Source organism: Dicentrarchus labrax, unplaced genomic scaffold (assembly GCF_905237075.1).
Source record: "Dicentrarchus labrax unplaced genomic scaffold, dlabrax2021, whole genome shotgun sequence".
NCBI lineage: Eukaryota > Metazoa > Chordata > Actinopteri > Moronidae > Dicentrarchus > Dicentrarchus labrax.
The window spans coordinates 4694880-4713942 of record NW_026136714.1 but is presented as its reverse complement, the minus strand read 5'-3'; the positions used below and the strand labels follow the sequence as shown (position 1 = coordinate 4713942).

General features: G+C 37.5%; 2 protein-coding genes across 6 annotated transcripts in view; one reads left to right on the top strand and one right to left on the bottom strand.

Annotated features, from left to right (window-relative positions):
• Positions 1 to 173: 173 nt before the first annotated feature.
• On the bottom strand, positions 174 to 6144 carry slc2a11b (solute carrier family 2 member 11b). Of its 2 annotated transcripts, none has more exons than XM_051422860.1 (12): positions 6027 to 6144; positions 4236 to 4334; positions 3241 to 3401; positions 3026 to 3150; positions 2782 to 2911; positions 2532 to 2680; positions 2024 to 2208; positions 1752 to 1862; positions 1271 to 1372; positions 1100 to 1175; positions 876 to 1003; positions 174 to 739 (listed from the first exon to the last, which is right to left on the bottom strand). In XM_051422860.1, the coding sequence occupies exons 1-12, from the start codon at positions 6063 to 6065 to the stop codon at positions 545 to 547; spliced, it is 1500 nt and encodes a 499-aa protein (XP_051278820.1). In that variant the 5' UTR covers positions 6066 to 6144; the 3' UTR covers positions 174 to 544. The 2 variants fall into 2 exon arrangements, with proteins under 2 accessions (XP_051278820.1, XP_051278819.1); XM_051422859.1 differs by lacking the exon at positions 6027 to 6144 and adding an exon at positions 4456 to 4972.
• Positions 6145 to 9368: 3224 nt separating this feature from the next.
• si:dkey-98f17.5 (uncharacterized protein LOC569123 homolog) overlaps positions 9369 to 19063 on the top strand; it is an 18246-nt gene continuing 8551 nt past the window's right edge. For all 4 annotated transcript variants that reach the window (XM_051422964.1, XM_051422963.1, XM_051422962.1 and 1 more), the window contains exons 1-4: positions 9369 to 9536; positions 12740 to 12851; positions 15751 to 15844; positions 16618 to 16672. In XM_051422964.1, coding sequence (XP_051278924.1) covers positions 9425 to 9536; positions 12740 to 12851; positions 15751 to 15844; positions 16618 to 16672 — 373 coding nt within the window. In that variant the 5' untranslated portion in view covers positions 9369 to 9424. The remainder of the gene's footprint in view (positions 9537 to 12739; positions 12852 to 15750; positions 15845 to 16617; positions 16673 to 19063) is intronic.

The window sequence follows — 19063 nt, the reverse complement described above, 5'->3', positions numbered from 1 at the left end:
TCTTTCATACTTATAATATTTTGGCTGTTTAAATGAGTCTAAATACTTCTAATACTCTTTCCACCCTTGTAAATACAAGCGTGACACACATTTCAATAAACTCATTGTTCTCCAAAGCTGAAATATCAGGCAGGCTAAATGGCAAAAAAAGAGTTCACTTTGGTTAGGAAAAATTTTTCATAAATGGATCTTTAATGAAAAGCAGTACAAACCAACAATTATTCATACAAAATATTACAAAGATCAATTAAATTTATGTTTGTAGTTACACTGAAGAGATGTATACCTTTGAAGTTCAAGCAAAGCACCATAATTTACAGTATAATTTATTATTATGCCTCATGTTTTATAGTAATCTGTTGTGTTGTGTGTGTGTGTGTGTGTGTGTGTATGCGTGTGTGTGTGTGTGTGTGTGTGTGTGTGTGTGTGTGTGTGTGTGTGTGTGTGTGTGGACTATAACTCTTCCTGGCAAGTACTCAAAGTTGTGACATAAATATTTTGAGACATAAAAAAGCTTTTTTGCTCAACCCCTGAGAATTATATTTCATATTGATGTTGATAACAGTGTTGTGCCTACTCCATCAGCACTGCGATCCTTTCTGCTCTTCGAGGTCTGGAACTCATTCTGGATTTCAAGGAAGGTTTTGTTCTTGGTTTCAGGAATGACAAGGTAAATATATACAGCCATTAAGGAGCAAATGACCAAGAACACCAGGAAACAGTACTGCTGCAGCCCGATCTGTGCAAAGAAAACATAATATAACAAACAAACCAAGCTTTTCCCCCAAAACATTTTGTTCCTAATTTGAAAATGCAATGATAAAACTTTTAAAAATGAAGATACATTGTCATGTTAAATCATTCTGGACACCTACCACAATGAAAGGGAAGACCAAGCCGATGAAGAAGAAGCTCAGCCAGTTCACCGACCCTGCGATCATGTACGCTGCAGGGCGTGATGTTTGTGTGAACAGCTCAGTGGTCAGGATGTTAGTCACGCCACCTTCACAGAAGAAGAAACAACAAAAGAAATCACTGTTAATTATGCAACAGCAGCCACATAGGGAAAGACTTCAGAGTTACTAATATAGTCAGTTACCTGGTCCTAAGCCAAAACTCAGAATAAAGGCAAAGACACATGCCATGCTCAAGTATGGAATTACTGGGCTGGCATCCTGAGAGAAACATAGTCACACAGAAGTGTATGAAATAGCATGAAACAATGGTTTAAATATATTTTTAGTGTTCTACGATGCCTGGGGGTAATTACCTGAAAAGTGAGCGTTAGCGTAAATAACACGCAGCAGATACTCATCAGCGTGTATCCTCCCGTGATGAGTACTTTCCTTCCCAGACATTCGATGAGCATACCCTGTGAGACACACAACATGTCACAAGACCAAAAACCTTCTCCAGGCAAACACTTTTTTTTAGATTTTACTCTGACCTTTCATGGAATATTAGCAGTTTTGTTCGGTCAAATCCACCGTATTTTAACTCGTGTTTTTCCATCATTTGCCCCCATTTTAGTTACTTAAGTATAATAATATAGGACAATTTTCCACTTTGGTGGATGATTAAGTAATTGATGCCTTTGTTTTGATGATTTACTTAAGTCAAACACTTGAAGTTTTTATTCGAAAGGTCTTGACTGTTGTTGTGCACCTCCCCTTCTTTATCCTTTTCTGGTGGCATGGAGGCAACCAAGTAATACACATGCAAAACAAAACAAAAATCTTTAAAATACTTACACATGTTAAAGCCGTGATGCATTCACAGGCACCAGTGCCAACGGTCACATATGGTCTTGTATCAGCGGGAATGCCAGCTTGTTTGAATAAGTAGTCTGCGTAGAAGTAAATCTATAAGAAATATAGACAAGAAAACCAAATTACAAAAAGAAAAGTGTATTTCTTTTACTCCTAAAGCTGCCAATGGAGGCTCTGATGAATAAATTCAACCCTGTGAGAGATAGCAGGACATAGAATATTGGAAGACAACAGATATATCATCATATACATACAGCATTGATGCCGTTCAGCTGTTGTGCAGCGTTGAGCAGGATGATGGTGAGAAGCTGCCAGCGGATACTACGATCACTTAAAAGCTCCCAGGGCTTCTTGGCCTGGAAATCTACTAAATTATTCCTCTCCTTCTCGATATCCTCCCATTCACAATCATAGTCAGCGCAGTGCAGTTGCTTCAGGGCTGCAGGAAAAACACATGACACACAAGGTGATTGTAGTTCTCTCCACGTGCACCATTCTCTCTCATCTGATCAGGCTACAGGGTCTGTTTCTGAGAATCTCATCAAACGGTTGCCTGCGTCAAATCAGTTTCTCTTCACATCGTCGTGGTGTTACTAGATAGCGATCACATGCTTGAAGTCACAGCTGTGAAGTCTTTGCTGCTGGTGATTCCAGACAAAGGGCATCTCCTCTACCTTAAAACTACACTGTCATGTGCACTAAATCAATCTTTGCAGGCCGAGGATAAAATCAAACCGATTTTGAAATGGAAGAGACCTTTACCTTTCTTACATCCCTCGTCATCTCCTCTGTCGATGAGCAGGAAGCGTGGGCTCTCTGGGAACCAGGGCAGGATGAGGAGCTGCAGGATGGCTGGGATACATGTGGTGGAGAGCAGGATGGGCCAGTACTCTTCTTTGCCCAGGAGCTCTCTGTGAAATCCAAATCAGATCAATTCAATCCTGTGAACAAAGATTCTGAGGAAATGTTGATTTTTTAGAGTGACGTTGAAAAAGAAAAGCCCAGCAATTACTTGAGGCCAATCACTTGTCCAGTCAAGATCCCAATAGTGATGAAAATAGAAGTTCCCATTCCCATCGCACCACGAAGGGAAGTTGGAGCTATTTCTCCCAAATAAAGAGGTTGAACACAAATGCCGATGCCTGAGAAAATAAAACATGATTAGAGCCACAAGTTTGATGTTGAAACCCAATATTTAACAGATATGTTTGCACGTGAAGGCATACAGTATTTAAATGCATTTCTGAATTATTTACCTGCATTTATTCCTGTGAAAAAACGTCCAATGATGAGTAACTCAAATAATCCTGTTGGGTAACTCAGACCTATCAGCAGAGCAGCCGTTAATGCAAATATATTATTGGTCAGCAGCGTCCCTTTCCTAGAAAAGCAACATCACATTAAAGCTTTATAACTGAAAATATATAAAAAAGGATCAGTAGGAATGTTCTTTTTTTAAAATTATCCATACCTCCCCAGCTTCACAGACAGCGTCCCACCGATTGTTACTCCTATAAATCCTCCTACGGTGAATATCGACACAATAGTGGACCAAAGCAGGGTGAGAACATCTTCTGATATGTTTGTTTGGTAACGCTCCCTCCAGGTTTCGTTGATGAAACTCTGCACATACTGGAGATAAAAGAAGGAGAACACAACAACCACATTCAGCAGATGAAGCAAAAATATTAAAAAGATATATGAGTGCATGCATATTTACCAGACATCACAGTGTAGAGGATATGTACTTTATGTGAGCGATGGAAATATGTGATTCATTCAGTTTCCAAAACTGTAATTTATTAGACACTGTACTTAACTTGAATCTTTTTATACTTCTACAACTTTTTACTAAACTAAATTTATCCAAAAGCTTTAGTTACTAGTTACTTTTCAGATCAGGATTTTTTGAAGAACTTTAAAAATATCCTAAATAAATTACAGTTTCTCAAATGTAACTTTTCCTCGTCTGAAAATACGGTAAACTAAATAATTATGAGGGTGTGACAGCATTTCTCACTATTTTCAGAAATCAGTCGATTAATGGCAAAAATAATCAACAGATTGAAAATAATCAGTATCTGCAGTTGAATATAAATCAAATATTTTAAAATGAGCTCTATGTCAACCAACTACAACAGTAATACCCTGCTTTTATATTAATGCAGGGTAATAATGATATAATATTAGTACTTTATAGACATTTTCCTGATTATACTTTTCCTTTTTTTAAGTTTGTGTGTGTTTATTATTTGTATTTTACTCTGAATACTTCCTCTACCACTGATTAAACTTGTAACATTAGTACAAAAATGTTACCATGCATTAATACTGTACAGTATTGTATTATACCACTATAATAGTATAACATTAAGTTATAGAGCATCTCTTCTGTCCGTCTTACCATTCATTAATATAAATATAAGTGGTATTAATGACTCCTGTGACAGACAGTAGGGTTATTACCGTTGTGGGTGCATTGATGACTGATATATTATATCCATACTGAAAGGTTCCTCCTATACAAGCAGCACACACAGCCAGGAGAAGGGATTTGTTCGGAAACTGCAATAAAACAGATAGTTAACAAACATCACTGCTATATAACCATCAATAGAAAGCTCCATCCTCGCCCACAGCTCCAGTTTTTGGTTTAAAAACTCTCATTTCATTATAATCCACATACCTTAATCCGCTTTTTATCTTTGATTTCTTTAATAAGCAGAGGTTGGTATTCATGCACAAATTCTTCAGTCATGTTGTCGCCGATGTTTTTGCGTCCAGTGTTTGTTTGTTTGTCGACTGTCCTTCATGTACTAAAGAGTTTGCTCCCAGCAGCCAAACTTAAAATCTACGGGAGGATGAGTTTATCCCGAGGAGGGTACAATTGATCTGTTGTCATAAAGTGACGGAGTGAGGAGAATCGCCCATATTAATCCATGTTTATCAGGATTTCACGGCATTTTAACTCAAAATGCGAGATCCTGCACGGGTTTATATCTCCGGAAGGCACAGGGGGAAGTACATCCAGCCGACATCAGAGTGCTTGCTATTGCTGCTGTTGTTATATTGAATGCATTGTGCTGATAACGTATAATAAACTGGAAACAATTTGACTGTAATTCAGTATACAGAGCTTTCCAAACAGCCGTGAAGGAGGCAGAGGAAGGCAGCTGAGAGAATAACTTGAGACAGAAGACTAGTGTTCACTTTGTCTGTCTAATTATTGAGAGAGTTTATGTAAAAACATGTGTTTCACAAAGAAATGCAACCTATAATAATATTTTTTATATATCTTGATATAATTTTAATAAGAAATAAACCGTGATGTAATATAATGTCTGATATAAATAAGGCTTGTTTGCAGTTAAATGATAATGTGCCTACAAAATGTGCTAAGTGTTGACTCCCCCTATGTTTCAGACCTTAGAAGAGCAGTCAGTGAACATCTGTAACAGTCTGAAAGGTCAATTATAAAAGGTAATTGGACATAATCAAAACACTGTACAGGCTTTGTGGATAAAATTAATACCACTTTAAGGCTTTATTATATGGATTATAAGGTGTAATTAATTAACTATTAATGCTTTATAAATTCGTTACAGGGCATGAATAAGAAGAAGTTTTAAGAAATGTTAGCAGAAATATAATTTATTAACATCTTATTTCGTAATTTCAAAGACATGATGGATGATTAGAATGTGAGAAACCAAAAAACTTTAATGGATTACCAATATTTATAACTACATTATTACCAAATAGCCTAAAAAGGATCAAAGGGACTTTTCTCAACCTAGAAGCCAAAACTTACTCTAATTGATGACTTTTAATGAATCTCCAAAGCATGTAAAGTGTTATTATGGGTTATAAACCAGTAATAAGCCATTAGTTACACCATATAACTTTAACTTTATAAAGACTCCCTCATTAAGAAGGGGTGCAAAATGTACATTTCTTTTTACTTTGACCAGAGCACTATTCATTTCAGTGAAAGAATAATCATCCAGTAAATAAACCAATAAAAAAAAGACCTGTCAGGCAAAACTTCTGCTATCCAGGCAGACCCTCACCCTGTTCTACATACAGTATGATCTTATCGCAGTTCGTCCTGGCAGCCTAAAACAATGATGACTGGATGTGGCGATAGCAAACACATTCAGAGTAAACTGCATGGCCAAGTTCAAAACTTTTCCGTTGTAGCCTCCTGAGGTGTTAAATGGTTTGTAAAATTAGCACAGAGAGTCGATTTTAACTCACCTCTTTCTTTGATTGCACAGATCCCTCATTGAAATTCATTTTGGAAGCTGCCGTCAAATTTAGTGTGAACAAACCATTTATAATGGATGTTCCACTCTAGCCCAGGCTCTTACATAATGGCAGCCCATTGGAAGGTGCAGCATATGATCTCAGCACCAGGGGGGAGACTCATTAACTCCTTGAAGCACTTTCCGACATTGTGCTGAGGCTTCCCCACGGTTAAGGGGGGGGATTGCTGACCCACATACAGAAATAATATTGACCCTTTGTTGTCTTAAATTAATAGAATGGGGCATTTAACTTGATGTGGCTGAAGGGCGAAAAAAAGCTGCATGTGGTGTAGCACCGGGGTAGCAGAGAGTCGTGATGCATTTATGGTGAAACACTTCCAATTGCTCGTAAAGATTAAAATAGTTTTATTATGTGATTCAGATTTAAAGTAGCCTTTAAACTACACCTCTGTAATAAAAACACACACAGAACTATTTCTATGTAAAATGATGAGAGTTTTCTAGCATGTAGGGCAGCAGACGGCACTACATTTAATTTCTCCATTTTAAGGGCAGCCTGAGGACACTGCATCATGTTTTCACTGTTTTAAGGTCATGGATTATTGTACTGCATCCCATTTTCACCATTGTTAGGGCACCCTGAAGGCCCTGCATCACATTTTCACCATTGTAAGGGCACCCTGAAGGCACTGCATCACATTTTCACCATTGTTAGGGCACCCTGAGGACACTGCAACATGTTTTCACCGTTTTAAGGTCATGGATTATCGTACTGTATCCCATTTTCACCATTGTTAGGGCACCCTGAAGGCACTGCATCACATTTTCACCATTGTAAGGGCACCCTGAAGGCACTGCAACATGTTTTCACCTGTTTTAAGGTCACTGGATTACATTACTATTGTAGGGCCCTGTATCACATTTTCTCCATTTTAAGGTCATGGATTACGCTGTATTACCATTTTAGGGCACCCTGAAGGCACTGCATAACATTTTCACCATTTTAAGGGCACCCTGGAGGCCTCTGCATCATGTTCACTGTTTTAAGGTCATGGATTATCGTACTATATCACATTTCTCCATTTGGGGAACCTTAGGGCATCAATATCGTTTTCACCATTTTAAGGCCCCTGGAGGCCCTGCAAATTTAAGGAAAATAGTAGTCATCACATATGTCACATCCCCTTAAAAACACGGCATTACATTTTCTCAACTGGGAGGGCACCTTAGAGGACACTGCATTGCGTTTTCTCCATTTTAAGAGCACTGGTTAGTGCACTGCATCTTTTTTCCCACTAAGCCCTAAGTGTATTCAGTTTCCTTCCATAGGTGCATTCAAGACGCACTTTTGCTGTGGTTTTTTTTCCTAATATGGTGGCACCAAGTCTCTGATAAAAGCTCTGAGCACAAGTAAATTACAAGTACATCAGTTGCTCCAGATTGCTGCCAGTATCAGTCTATGAGGGTATGCTGCTCTGCACACACACAAAGAGTTGAATAGTTTACCAGGCAAAAACTTTTAATCCTGTCCCTATGAGAATTTGCTCAGGCCACAGTTTGGCTGTTTGAGCCTTAAAGTGAAAATCCACCCCAAAATAGAATCAACGCATGTTATCTCCTAATAATGTGCAGTTCAGTTTTGTTGTTCTTTTTTTTTTGTGAGCAGCAGACAGTGTGTGGTGATGATGTAATCATCAGACAGATCCTGGAGCAGCTTGGCAGACAGGAGATCAAAGAAATCCTCATGTGCCTCATGTGACTGTAGTAGGTCGATGAACACCATGTGATGCACAGCTGGAATCTCTCTAACCAAATAACAGACATATAACAACTACATTTGGATGTTGTATAAGACAAAAATGTTTGAGCTACCTAATAGACTAGAGTTAACTAACATAGCAGATGAGTTGGGGGAGAACACAAGTGTCTGTTGTTTGCAAAGTAATCTTATATGTAAGCAGTTTCTTTTTTAACAAATGTTCATCACAGTAACGTTATTTCTGGATGTCTTTGGATGGAGTCCATTTTACATGGTGGGCATCATGGCACAAATAAACAACAACAATAAAAACAACTTTCCAAAGTAATTTACAAGGAACAATATTGGTTACACTGATTTTGGTTTTGGGTGGACTTTCTCTTTAATCTAACTATTGCTTGAGTTAATCCCTCAATTGTTCCTGATCTTAGAATGACCCAATTAAAGCGTTGATGTTAAAAATGGGGAGCTGAAGTTATAATAGCATTAATTTATGAAATAAAAGATATGAAAGTAAGAATCGAGGCTTTATGTGTACAACACGGTGTAATAGCAATGGTTGAAATTAAGTATATTTACTCAAGAACTGTGTTTAATTTAAAATCATATAATCACGTAACCAGTAGGAAACGGTTTTTGCTCATCAAACATTTGTACTTTTACATAAGTGACATCTTAAAGGTGGGGCTTTTTTTAAGGATATTTTATAGGCTATAAAAACTTCTGTGGGTCCAACGTTAGCTTGGATATAATGCATGATTCAAAGCAAAATTATGTGTAGAGTATAATATCAACTAAAATATATATGGTATATAGCAGAGATCCCCAACCTGGGGTCAGGATCTCTGCAAGCTTTTTTAAAAAAACTTTAAAAATATCCACAATAGTCCTACAGATCAACATTACGTTAATTTCTTGTGAAGAAAAATTTGATGAAATTGTAAATTTAGATGATAATTTGAGGTCTAAACTCTACTAATCAGCTTCATCCTCATCATTAGAAAAGTATGCAGCTAATAGAACGTAAGGGAGAGCAAAACACTGAATTTGTCAAAAAATAAGCTTATTAAGAATGTATGATTGTTATATATACAGACAGATAATTGTATAAAGAGTTCTTAAAAATATAAAACCCTGCTCATCTCTTGCAATATTCACAGGAAATAATCAAAAGTGCTCGTTTTACTCAAACTTCCTGCAATTGTTGGGTTCATTGTACAGTTTATCAGTTGTTCTGCATTAAATATAATTTGAAATATCCATAAAATATGTCAGTTTATGCATAGAGAAGGTTGGTAACCACTGGTATATGGTGTAAGAATAGAATAATGCTCACCATAATGTGTTTTTATGCTTATTACCAAACAAATGTGCAGTTAATTGAATTGTAACAAAGTAATAATTGCTGCACAGGTCCTCAGGGGACTGTGGGGCCAGCAATGTTAGATGCAGGTCCAAAGGTGATCCTAATCCTTTGATAAGTAGACTCAGACCGGAGAGGTGTCCTGTTAGTGTTTGACCGTAGGGGGGCGCTTCATCCGCACAGCAGAGTCTTTTGTGCAACACCGAAAGTCTTCCCCTGGTGGCTTAGGAAGCAGCAGAGAGGCAGCTGGTGGTTGGTGTTCATAATGTCGGGCAGAAAGCCCCGGTCTGTGGCAAACCCCCTGGAGTCTGCTATCACCACACCGAGTGAGAGGATACTGAAAGAATGCCACAGTTTGTATGTCGACAGCGAAAACGGTAAATAATCAATAACCCCGGATCCATATGAGTCAACAGTTAGGAGCGTAGAGCAGAAACGAGCACGCATAGTTGTGCTATTGTGTAACTTAGTGGTGTAGCAGGACTAAATCTGAAGTTTGCAGGGAGCGTAAAACGGAGCAGTTTAATGTGTAAAGGAGGTGGTGGTCTGCAGCAGCTGTCTGTCAGTGTCAAACTGATGACATTGAACACTGGTTCCTCTGCAGCCCTGCAGGGCAGCGCCCATATCTGACAAGTTACACTCCTGCAGAGTGCTGCAGAAGAAACCGGTTCAGCACAGAGGGGGCTGCTTTAAAGTAATGAGGCTGAACACTGTAAATAAGTGTCTTCTTGGTTTCATACAACAGTCCTGTGCAGGTCACCTGATCACTGTGTGTGCTGACTTTGCAGCCTTAATATAGTACTGTACTAGTCCTGTACTATATATGTACTAGTCCTGTACTATATATGTACCATAGTCCTGTACTTAACACTATATATGTACCATAGTCTTACTATATTGTACCATAGTCCTGTACTATCCTAGTCCTGTACTATATATGTACTAGTCCTGTACTATATATGTACTAGTCCTGTACTATATATGTACCATAGTCCTGTACTATTATGTACCATAGTCCTGTACTATATATGTACTAGTCCTGTACTATATATGTACTATACTCTGTACTTATATATGTGCTATAGTCCTGTACTATACCATGCCTGTACTATTGTCCTGTACTATATATGTACCATAGTCCTGTACTATATATGTACTAGTCCTGTACTATATCCCCTGTACTATATATGTACTAGTCCTGTACTATATTGTACCATAGTCCTGTACTATATATGTACCATAAGTCCTGTACTATATATGTACTAGTCCTGTACTATATATGTACTATAGTCCTGTACTGTATATGTACCATAGTCCTGTACTATATATGTACCATAGTCCTGTACTATATATGTACTAGTCCTGTACTATATATGTACTATACTCCTGTACTGTATATGTACCATAGTCCTGTACTATATATGTACCATAGTCCTGTACTATATATGTACTAGTCCTGTACTATATATGTACCATAGTCCTGTACTATATATGTACTAGTCCTGTACTATATATGTACTAGTCCTGTACTATATATGTACCATAGTCCTGTACTATGTATGTACTAGTCCTGTACTATGTATGTACTAGTCCTGTACTATATATGTACCATAGTCCTGTACTATATATGTACCATAGTCCTGTACTATATATGTACTAGTCCTGTACTATATATGTACTATACTCCTGTACTGTATATGTACCATAGTCCTGTACTATATATGTACCATAGTCCTGTACTATATATGTACTAGTCCTGTACTATATATGTACTATACTCCTGTACTGTATATGTACCATAGTCCTGTACTATATATGTACTATAGTCTAACTGTACTATATATGTACCATAGTCCTGTACTATATATGTACCATAGTCCTGTACTATATATGTACTAGTCCTGTACTATATATGTACTAGTCCTGTACTATATATGTACCATAGTCCTGTACTATATATGTACTAGTCCTGTACTATATATGTACCATAGTCCTGTACTATATATGTACCATAGTCCTGTACTATATATGTACTAGTCCTGTACTGTATATGTACCATAGTCCTGTACTATATATGTACCATAGTCCTGTACTATATATGTACTAGTCCTGTACTATATATGTACCATAGTCCTGTACTATATGTACTATAGTCCTGTACTGTATATGTACCATAGTCCTGTAGTATATATGTGCTATAGTCCTGTACTATATATGTACCATAGTCCTGTACTATATATGTTAGTATAATAGTTAACTCTGGTATAACTGAAGAGCTGCTTCATTTCAGTTACAATACATGAATTGAGATTGTGCATCAATATTAAAAATCATACTTTCCTGACAATTTCCTGGAAGGAACTGAGTAATTTTGGTTCCAATTAAAGGGTAAACATAATATTTAATTAAATATTAAATCATTAATATTTAGTTTGGGACTTTAACTATTTTATTATTGATTAATCTCCAGAATCCAAGGTGACATCTTCAAATGTCTTGTTTTGTCCAAAACTCAATGATATTCAATTTACAATGATGTGACAAAGAAAGGAACACATTGCCTCTTTTGAGAGGCTGAAACCAGAAATTGTTTTGGTATTTAAAAAAAGTTTTTGTTTAAAGAATAATTGAAATGATTAATCCATCATCAAAATGGTTCACAATTATTTTGCTGTCAACTGACGAATCGATAAGTAGTTTCAGCCCTAATTACTTTTGAATGAAAACCCCATCCAGATTGAAATTGCACGGTTACCATTCTTTTATTTGTCTTCTCCTTTGTAGATTTTTTAAAAAACCTTTATTTATTAAAAGAGGTTATATTGCTGAGAGCAATGGTCCTCTCTCCAGGATCACACATTTACACACAAACACAGTCTGATCTGTTTACCACTGAACAGGTTCACTGGACCAGTTTGGGGGTTAAATGCTTTAACCTTTAAAGTACACACATTCTTTACTCGAGTAGAAGTACAGATACTAGACTCTGAAATGTACGTAGAAAGTACTCTCTTGGTGTCTCTTAAGGATATTTCTACCAGCTGTTTTATATATATAAAATAATAACAATCCTCAGACGCATTAAAACTAAAGTAACGAGCCTGTTCTGAAAATGTAAGGATTAGAAAGTACAGATATTTGTTTAAAAATGTCGGGGGTGAAACTAAAAAGTGGTCAGAAAAATACATAATCAAGTAAAGTACCGATATCTGAAATAACTACTTAAGTACAATAAAGTATTTGTACTTTGTTACTTCCCAACTCTACTCCTCGGTGGTCTCAGTGGTTCTCTGCCCAGATTGGATTTTAGAAATAAGACTAAAAATGTGTTTAATGCAAAACCAGTTATTAGTATTTTTTTAGACTAAACTTTATTGTAACAAATAGATTTTCACATTACTGGTTGTTATCTGTTAGCTATGCACGATAGGCCTACTTTTTAGTGGTTTTTGCTCCAATTTTATGATGCAAGTATTTTTATTTCACGGCTGATTTTAAGCATGACATTGTGGTGATGGTACTTTAATTGCTACCTGCTTACTGTGTGTGTGTGTGTGTGTGTGTGTGTGTGTGTTTTCAGGCCTGGTGAAGATTGCCAGCAGCCTTGGAGTCCGGCTCCTGCCTCCCAGAAAGAAGATCATTGTGATGATAATGGGTAACCACTCTGCAGGGAAGAGCTCCTTCATTAACTGGTAATACATCTATAGTACCATTAGGCTGTGCCAGGCTGCCTGACCATCACATGCTCTGCTCCATGTGTGAATGAGAGTTCGGTAACACAGAAATATCCTCTTCACACATGACTTTTAAAAAAAGCGCTCTGTGGTTTGAATAAAGGGCAGCAGTTTTGCCAAAGGAAATATTTATTTGTAGGATTTGCAGAGTCGATAGGGAAGACAAATAATTCTGTTTTGTTATTTTGTGTGACAACTAAATAATGCATGAGTTGAGTGTTTTGACAGAAGCTACTTGCACAATCAAGCTACAGAAAAGGAAAATTGTTAGCAAATTATTAATATTGTTTTACCATTTGAGCTGATTCTGATTTAACATGAGCATATATAGCATTCAGGGACCATGTGGACAAAATCCTCTGTCATAACCTAATAGTGTGTTGTGATATTGTACATTTTTTGGAATGTAGATATATTGTAGATATAATTGTAGGTGAAATAACCAGATGGAAATGTCCATTTTTGGCTAATACAACTAATTAAGTCACTTCCCCACTTTAATAACATCTTATAAATCCAATATTTCCATCAAACAGTATCATTGATTGCTAATTGTTATCAATATTGCCCACTATGAGGTAATACAGCCCAGGAAATAGTAGGATAAGGACCACAACGCTGTTATAAACAGAAGCCAGTTGACATATTTTTATGGTCTTATGGCTGCTGCGTTTATTTTCTTTATAAATGAAACTTGTGATTAGTAACTCATTTAATCTTTTTGTGTATAAAATGTCAGAGAATAGTGGAAAATGTCCATCACAAGAGGATTTCTTCTTCAAAACAGCTTTTTTGTTGGGTGAACTATCTAAGTTATATATAGAATATAGAAGTTATTCTATTTATGACGAAGAAAAGCAGCAAATGGTCACTTTTGACAGACTGAAAGCAGATAATTTAAACAATAAATCAGGGGTTTTCATGTCTGTTTCAAGGTCTTCATAGTCAATCAATGATGAATCGTTCAACCCTGTTTCTTCCCTTGTTGTTCCAGCTTCCCAAAAATATGCTAAAAGTTAGAATATTTAATATATTCCTTCTTTTGCTGGGGACCCCCTATAAGCCACTCAAGGACCCCCGTTGGTCCCTGGATCCCAGTTTTGAAAACCACAGATCTAAAAGATATGTCTGGTAAAATAAAATGTTATATATCGCACAACCCTAGTGTTCTGTTGGAGGGGCAGTAAAACTCTGTGTTACAGTTGAAACGTTACTCTCAGCTAGTTCAGGAATGTGTTTCGAACCGCCACCACGAGGAGCTCAGCTGTCAATCATGCTAACAGTCACGCATATTTCAGAGTTGGGGGGGGGGGGGGTTTAGCATGAAGTGGTTGATGTGCGGGGTGTGTTTAAAGGGGTTGTACTCGTTAATGCACTCACCATTTATTTCTATAGCTTCGGTTTAATTGGTTTAATCAATAACTGTTTGTATTGTAGCATTTGTTGGTTGGGGAGATGATTGGGATTCTCCCAGAGAGGAAGCACTACTCGTCAATATATTTGTTGTACTCTCATATTATGCAAATGTTACAGATGTGAATCTTAATAATTCCCACATTTATTTTTAATTAGGGGTGCACAGTGTGGTAAAAAAAAAAAAATATGATGAATGACCATTTTTGCATTACAATTTTCATTATCACTGAAAACTATTAAAATCCTGATTATGTGACATTTGTTGGGGTCTGTACCAAACAAACATGTTTTCTTACATCTGGAGAACAAGATTTATAGGCCAGAGCATTTCTTGAGCACCACAACACTTCATTATAATGCTGTTTTGACACACATTTGACTTTTTATCAGCAAATTTAAGCTTCTGTGATTTGGATTATTATTATTTAACAATGCAATTGTGCTGCCCTGCATTTAATACTGAGTGCATACAAAGTGTTGTATTTGAGAAGAGCATACAAGAGTTTATTATTATAGGTTCACATTCACCGTTTCAACCAAACCTCTAACATATAAACTGACCTTTTAATGTACAAAGGCATCAGGCTGGTTTATTAGCATTAGTGATGAAATGATCACTTCATTAGTTGATAGACAGATAATTAGTTTACAATAACTGCATATATGATTAATTGTTATAGTCATTTATCAACGCTCACTTGTTCCAGCCTTTCAAATTTGACGATTTGCAGCTTTTCTCTGCTTAATATCACCGTAAATTTAATATTTTGGGTTTTTGGCTATTGGTCGGACAAAATAAGCAACATGAAGAGGATGCTTTGTGAACACTAATATTGCAAGCTGCAAAAAATATGACTTGAAATTTGAAATTATTTGTTAGTTGCAGCTCTGTCTCTAGCCAGGCGATTTTGCTTGGCTAGAATGCTTAAAAGAGGTATAATAATCTGGCACTGAAAGACTGTAATGGGCCTTAAGACTAGAACTAGAAATATTTAAGCAAGTTGTGCTTATTATAAGCAATAAAAACACATTTATTTAAAATTTGTACCCCGCTTAATTTAGGATTAATAATTAGGGACAAGTCTACTTCTCTCTTTAATGTAGAAGTTGTGCAAGTGGTGTCTTAAAATAAAATAAGAAAAATAATCTTGTTCCTCTGCTGGGATATTATGCAAACCATTGTTGTAACTTGTCACTGGTTAAATTCCACTGAATATTAGCTATAATATCTTACTGAGATATATTCTCTTAAAACCAGACTACCTTTCAAATGCAAAACATGCCTGACAAGATTATTTTTCTTTTAAGACAACAAATAAGACTAATTTCCCAGAAACAAGGCTTTTTTTCCCCCTTTCTTGAGATCCCTTTTTGCAGTGCATTAGATCCTGTTCACTAAGAAGATAAGAATAGTTTTTGATGCCTGCTGCTGTCATTTTAGGTATGCTGAAGAGCACATACAGAAAACAGGTGTCGCCATTGAAACGCAGGGGTTCACGTTCATCACAAGTGGTCGCAAAAGAGAATCACTGACGGTAAGAACAGCATGAAGACAGCCAACATTTCCAGCACTGATACAGAGGGGCTTGGTGTTCACTGTTTGAAAGATCTGATGAAAAGTCCTAAAACACAAGAAGTAGATTATGCTTGAAAAGAAAGACAACTACCACTTACAACCAGCTTTGTGTTGCATGCTTTTTTCCCCAGATCTTTTCAGTGTTTGTTAACTAACGATATTTCATATTCAGACGGCACTTCTCAGATTTGTGGATGAGAGATTTCTGAATGTTTAACTTCAGTAATGGGAACTGACGCCGCAGCCAGTCATAAAGGTTGATGAAGCGATGTGCTCGATGTATAGAAGGGCACTCCCTCAGTCAGTGGTGATTTCTCATTCTGTATGCTGCTCCAATGAGGGGCTTTGTTGTATACACACACACACACTCACACGCACACACACACACTCTCACACACACTCACACACAGAGGCATCTTTGCAGCACATAAACAGGCTCGGGAGACACCTGTCTCTCCGTCTTCTTTCATCCTTTTCCTCTGCCTTTCTCTTCACATCCTGCTGTGATGAAGGTGATGAAGATGAATAATATACTGTATTTGCAGTGCAGGACTGCAGAGCGGAAGGATTATCTGCTATGTACAGGAAAAGCTTAAAGAGAGCGTACTGAGCTGCAGCACAGCAGCTGGTGTAAGACTTGAGTGCGAAGTACTGAGAAGAGAGAGCAAACTGCAGATTCATATAAGACCATATCAGGTTATTTCTCACATTGTCTTTTTACCTCTTTCACAGGGGAATGCAACGCTACATCTCTACCCTCACTTTCGACCACTGCTTGAGTTCAAAGGTAAGCCTTTTATTCTTGTTTTAGCATCAGTAACTCATAATGGCTTTCTGAAAAGTGCACTGTTTAAAGTATTTAGCATGCTTGTACTGAAAATGGAGTAATATTGAATTACGCAGGGCCTCTCTACTGTACTTATCCTTCCCTAAAAGCTATTTTTATCTTCATAAATCAGTCATTATGCGTAGATTTTGTTGTCTGCATGCAGATTTTGCACTGTTTCTAATACGATGCGTCACATAACATTTCTAAACATCTCACATAATAGAACAGTTTACTAAATTTTTAATGTGAGGATAGTCATTTAAATCTAGTGGCTTTGCTTCTCACTGCCTTTAATACTGAAACCAGCATAAAATATTTCCCTGTTTTGTGCGAGGATAAGATCAGTACTGCAGTCTTGGTGCGCAACACATTCTCATTAACTTTACCGTAACGCCTAAAAATTCAAATAAATATTATCACCTTTGTAGTGTGTGCAAGGGAGAAAGAATTGTGTTTTTTATTGATTTATTTCCCCCTCTGCTGGCATCATAATGAAAAACATCAAAGAGGGAATAGAGAGGATAAAGTGTTAAAATGTGCTGGAACAGCAGGGAGAAGCAGCATTAGGAACAGTGAACAGGAGATGAATGCAATTATGAACTGCAGACAGAGATTGGTTCCTTTGAGGTTTAAGATAGCGTCCTGCTGTGTGGCCCATAAATATTTCCTCTTGAAAACTGTTAAAGTTAATTGAAGTGAACGTGACAGACTCATGTTCAAGTTCAAAAGTTGAGTTTTGCTATTTAAGATGAAGTAAACTTGATTTAAAGACATTGTGGCTGTTTGATCCTGTGTGTATCATGTAACCATGAGTTATTTATGGGTATCACAGGTCAGGCTTGTCTTTTGTGATCTGAGGTTGAGTTTAGATGCTTCACCTTGATGACTCAACACTGAGTCACAGCTTTGACGTATTAAGTTTTCTTTATAAATCAGACCAGACTCTTATTCCCCCTTCATGTTACATTTGTGATGTTTGTTTCCGAGATATGGGAGTTGAGATTACTCTCTCGTAGAAGAAAGAGACGTCATTAGCGGCACATTGTGTTAAGACAAATGGTCTCAGTTCTCTGTGCGTCAGCAGTGGCCTGAAGCTTCTGGATGTTGAAGTGGTCGTGCAGAAAGTCTGGGTGTGCCTGCTGTCTGAGTGGGAGCATCAGCGTGGACGGGGAAGGGGAGGGGAGGGGAGGGCAGTAATGTATGTGTGTGCGTTGACAGTGAGGCGTGTAGGGAGTGAGGGTTCACTGGGTGCGGACCGGAGTGCTCACGGTATGGCGTGTGAGTCACACGCCCCATCGACAGCAGTGCAGTGGAGTCAGGAGGAGCTGCTGAGAAATGTCACAGCCATTAGAGACGGCACAGCCCAGACTCCAGCAGCAACAGCTCCGCAGGCCTGCAGAGCCTCGCAACACCAACGATCTGCTGCTGGAATACAAGCAGGCTTTTTATTTGAAAATCGCATCCTCTGGAAATACACTTTATCAGGCATTTGTTTACCTGTGACAGCGACTGAGGATGACTCATCAGAAAAAAGCACCATATATCCTTATGTGGGAGTATCTGCTGATTATACAGTTTGTTCTCCTTTGGGATATGCCATGGAGACACTTCTTTATGTTGTTTTAGACTTAAACGATGTTTAACTGTGTCTTTTTGCCATTATCTTATCAACCTGTTGTCCAGAGTTTCGGCTTCATGTTGCATGGGAATTTTGTGTTTTCGTCACAGGTCAAATGAGCCGTTACTGTTAGACAACAAAGATTTTAAGGCTGTGCTGTTTACTCCTTTTCTGTAGATATATTTGCACTGTGTCTGGTTTGACCTGTTTAGTCCAACAAGTTCTTTTTTAGTCTTTTAGTCGATGCAGCATTATTGCAGCCTTTGCCCTTTTCCTGTGCACAGGATCTCCAGTGTAGCCTTCTCAGTTACAGTCACTTGAGGAACTTAGCACCCATTGGCGAGTATCGCTCTCGTTTTCCTTTTCACCTTTCTGGAGACTTAGAGGACTTTCTTCCACTAGAGTGGACGAATATGTCTGTATCAAGGCTATTATTTGATTCACTTATTTTTAAATTGATTAGCATAATTGCAATTTTTTTCTTTTTAGTAATGCAAAGATGCATGCATGTATGTTTTGAACAATCCTGACTAAGTAAAGTATAATCCAGCAGCCTTTATAGAGATCAAACATGAAGCTACTTGATAATATCTGCATATGTATATATATATATGTTTACCTCTCACTTTTGGCATCATAAGACTGTAGGAATTCACTTTTAAGACGTGTGATAGGAGGCAGATGCATTGATATTGTGTTCATGCTGCTGTAAGAGAAACATAAGGGAATGC

Coding starts and splice junctions, on each gene's coding strand:
- slc2a11b (XM_051422859.1), bottom strand. CDS start 4,527: ATGACTGAAGAATTTGTGCATGAATACCAACCTCTGCTTATTAAAGAA. Junction 2,681..2,781: donor GGACAAGTGATTGGCCTCAA/GTAATTGCTGGG, acceptor TGGATTTCACAG/AGAGCTCCTGGGCAAAGAAG. Junction 1,373..1,751: donor GCATCACGGCTTTAACATGT/GTAAGTATTTTA, acceptor TGTGTCTCACAG/GGTATGCTCATCGAATGTCT.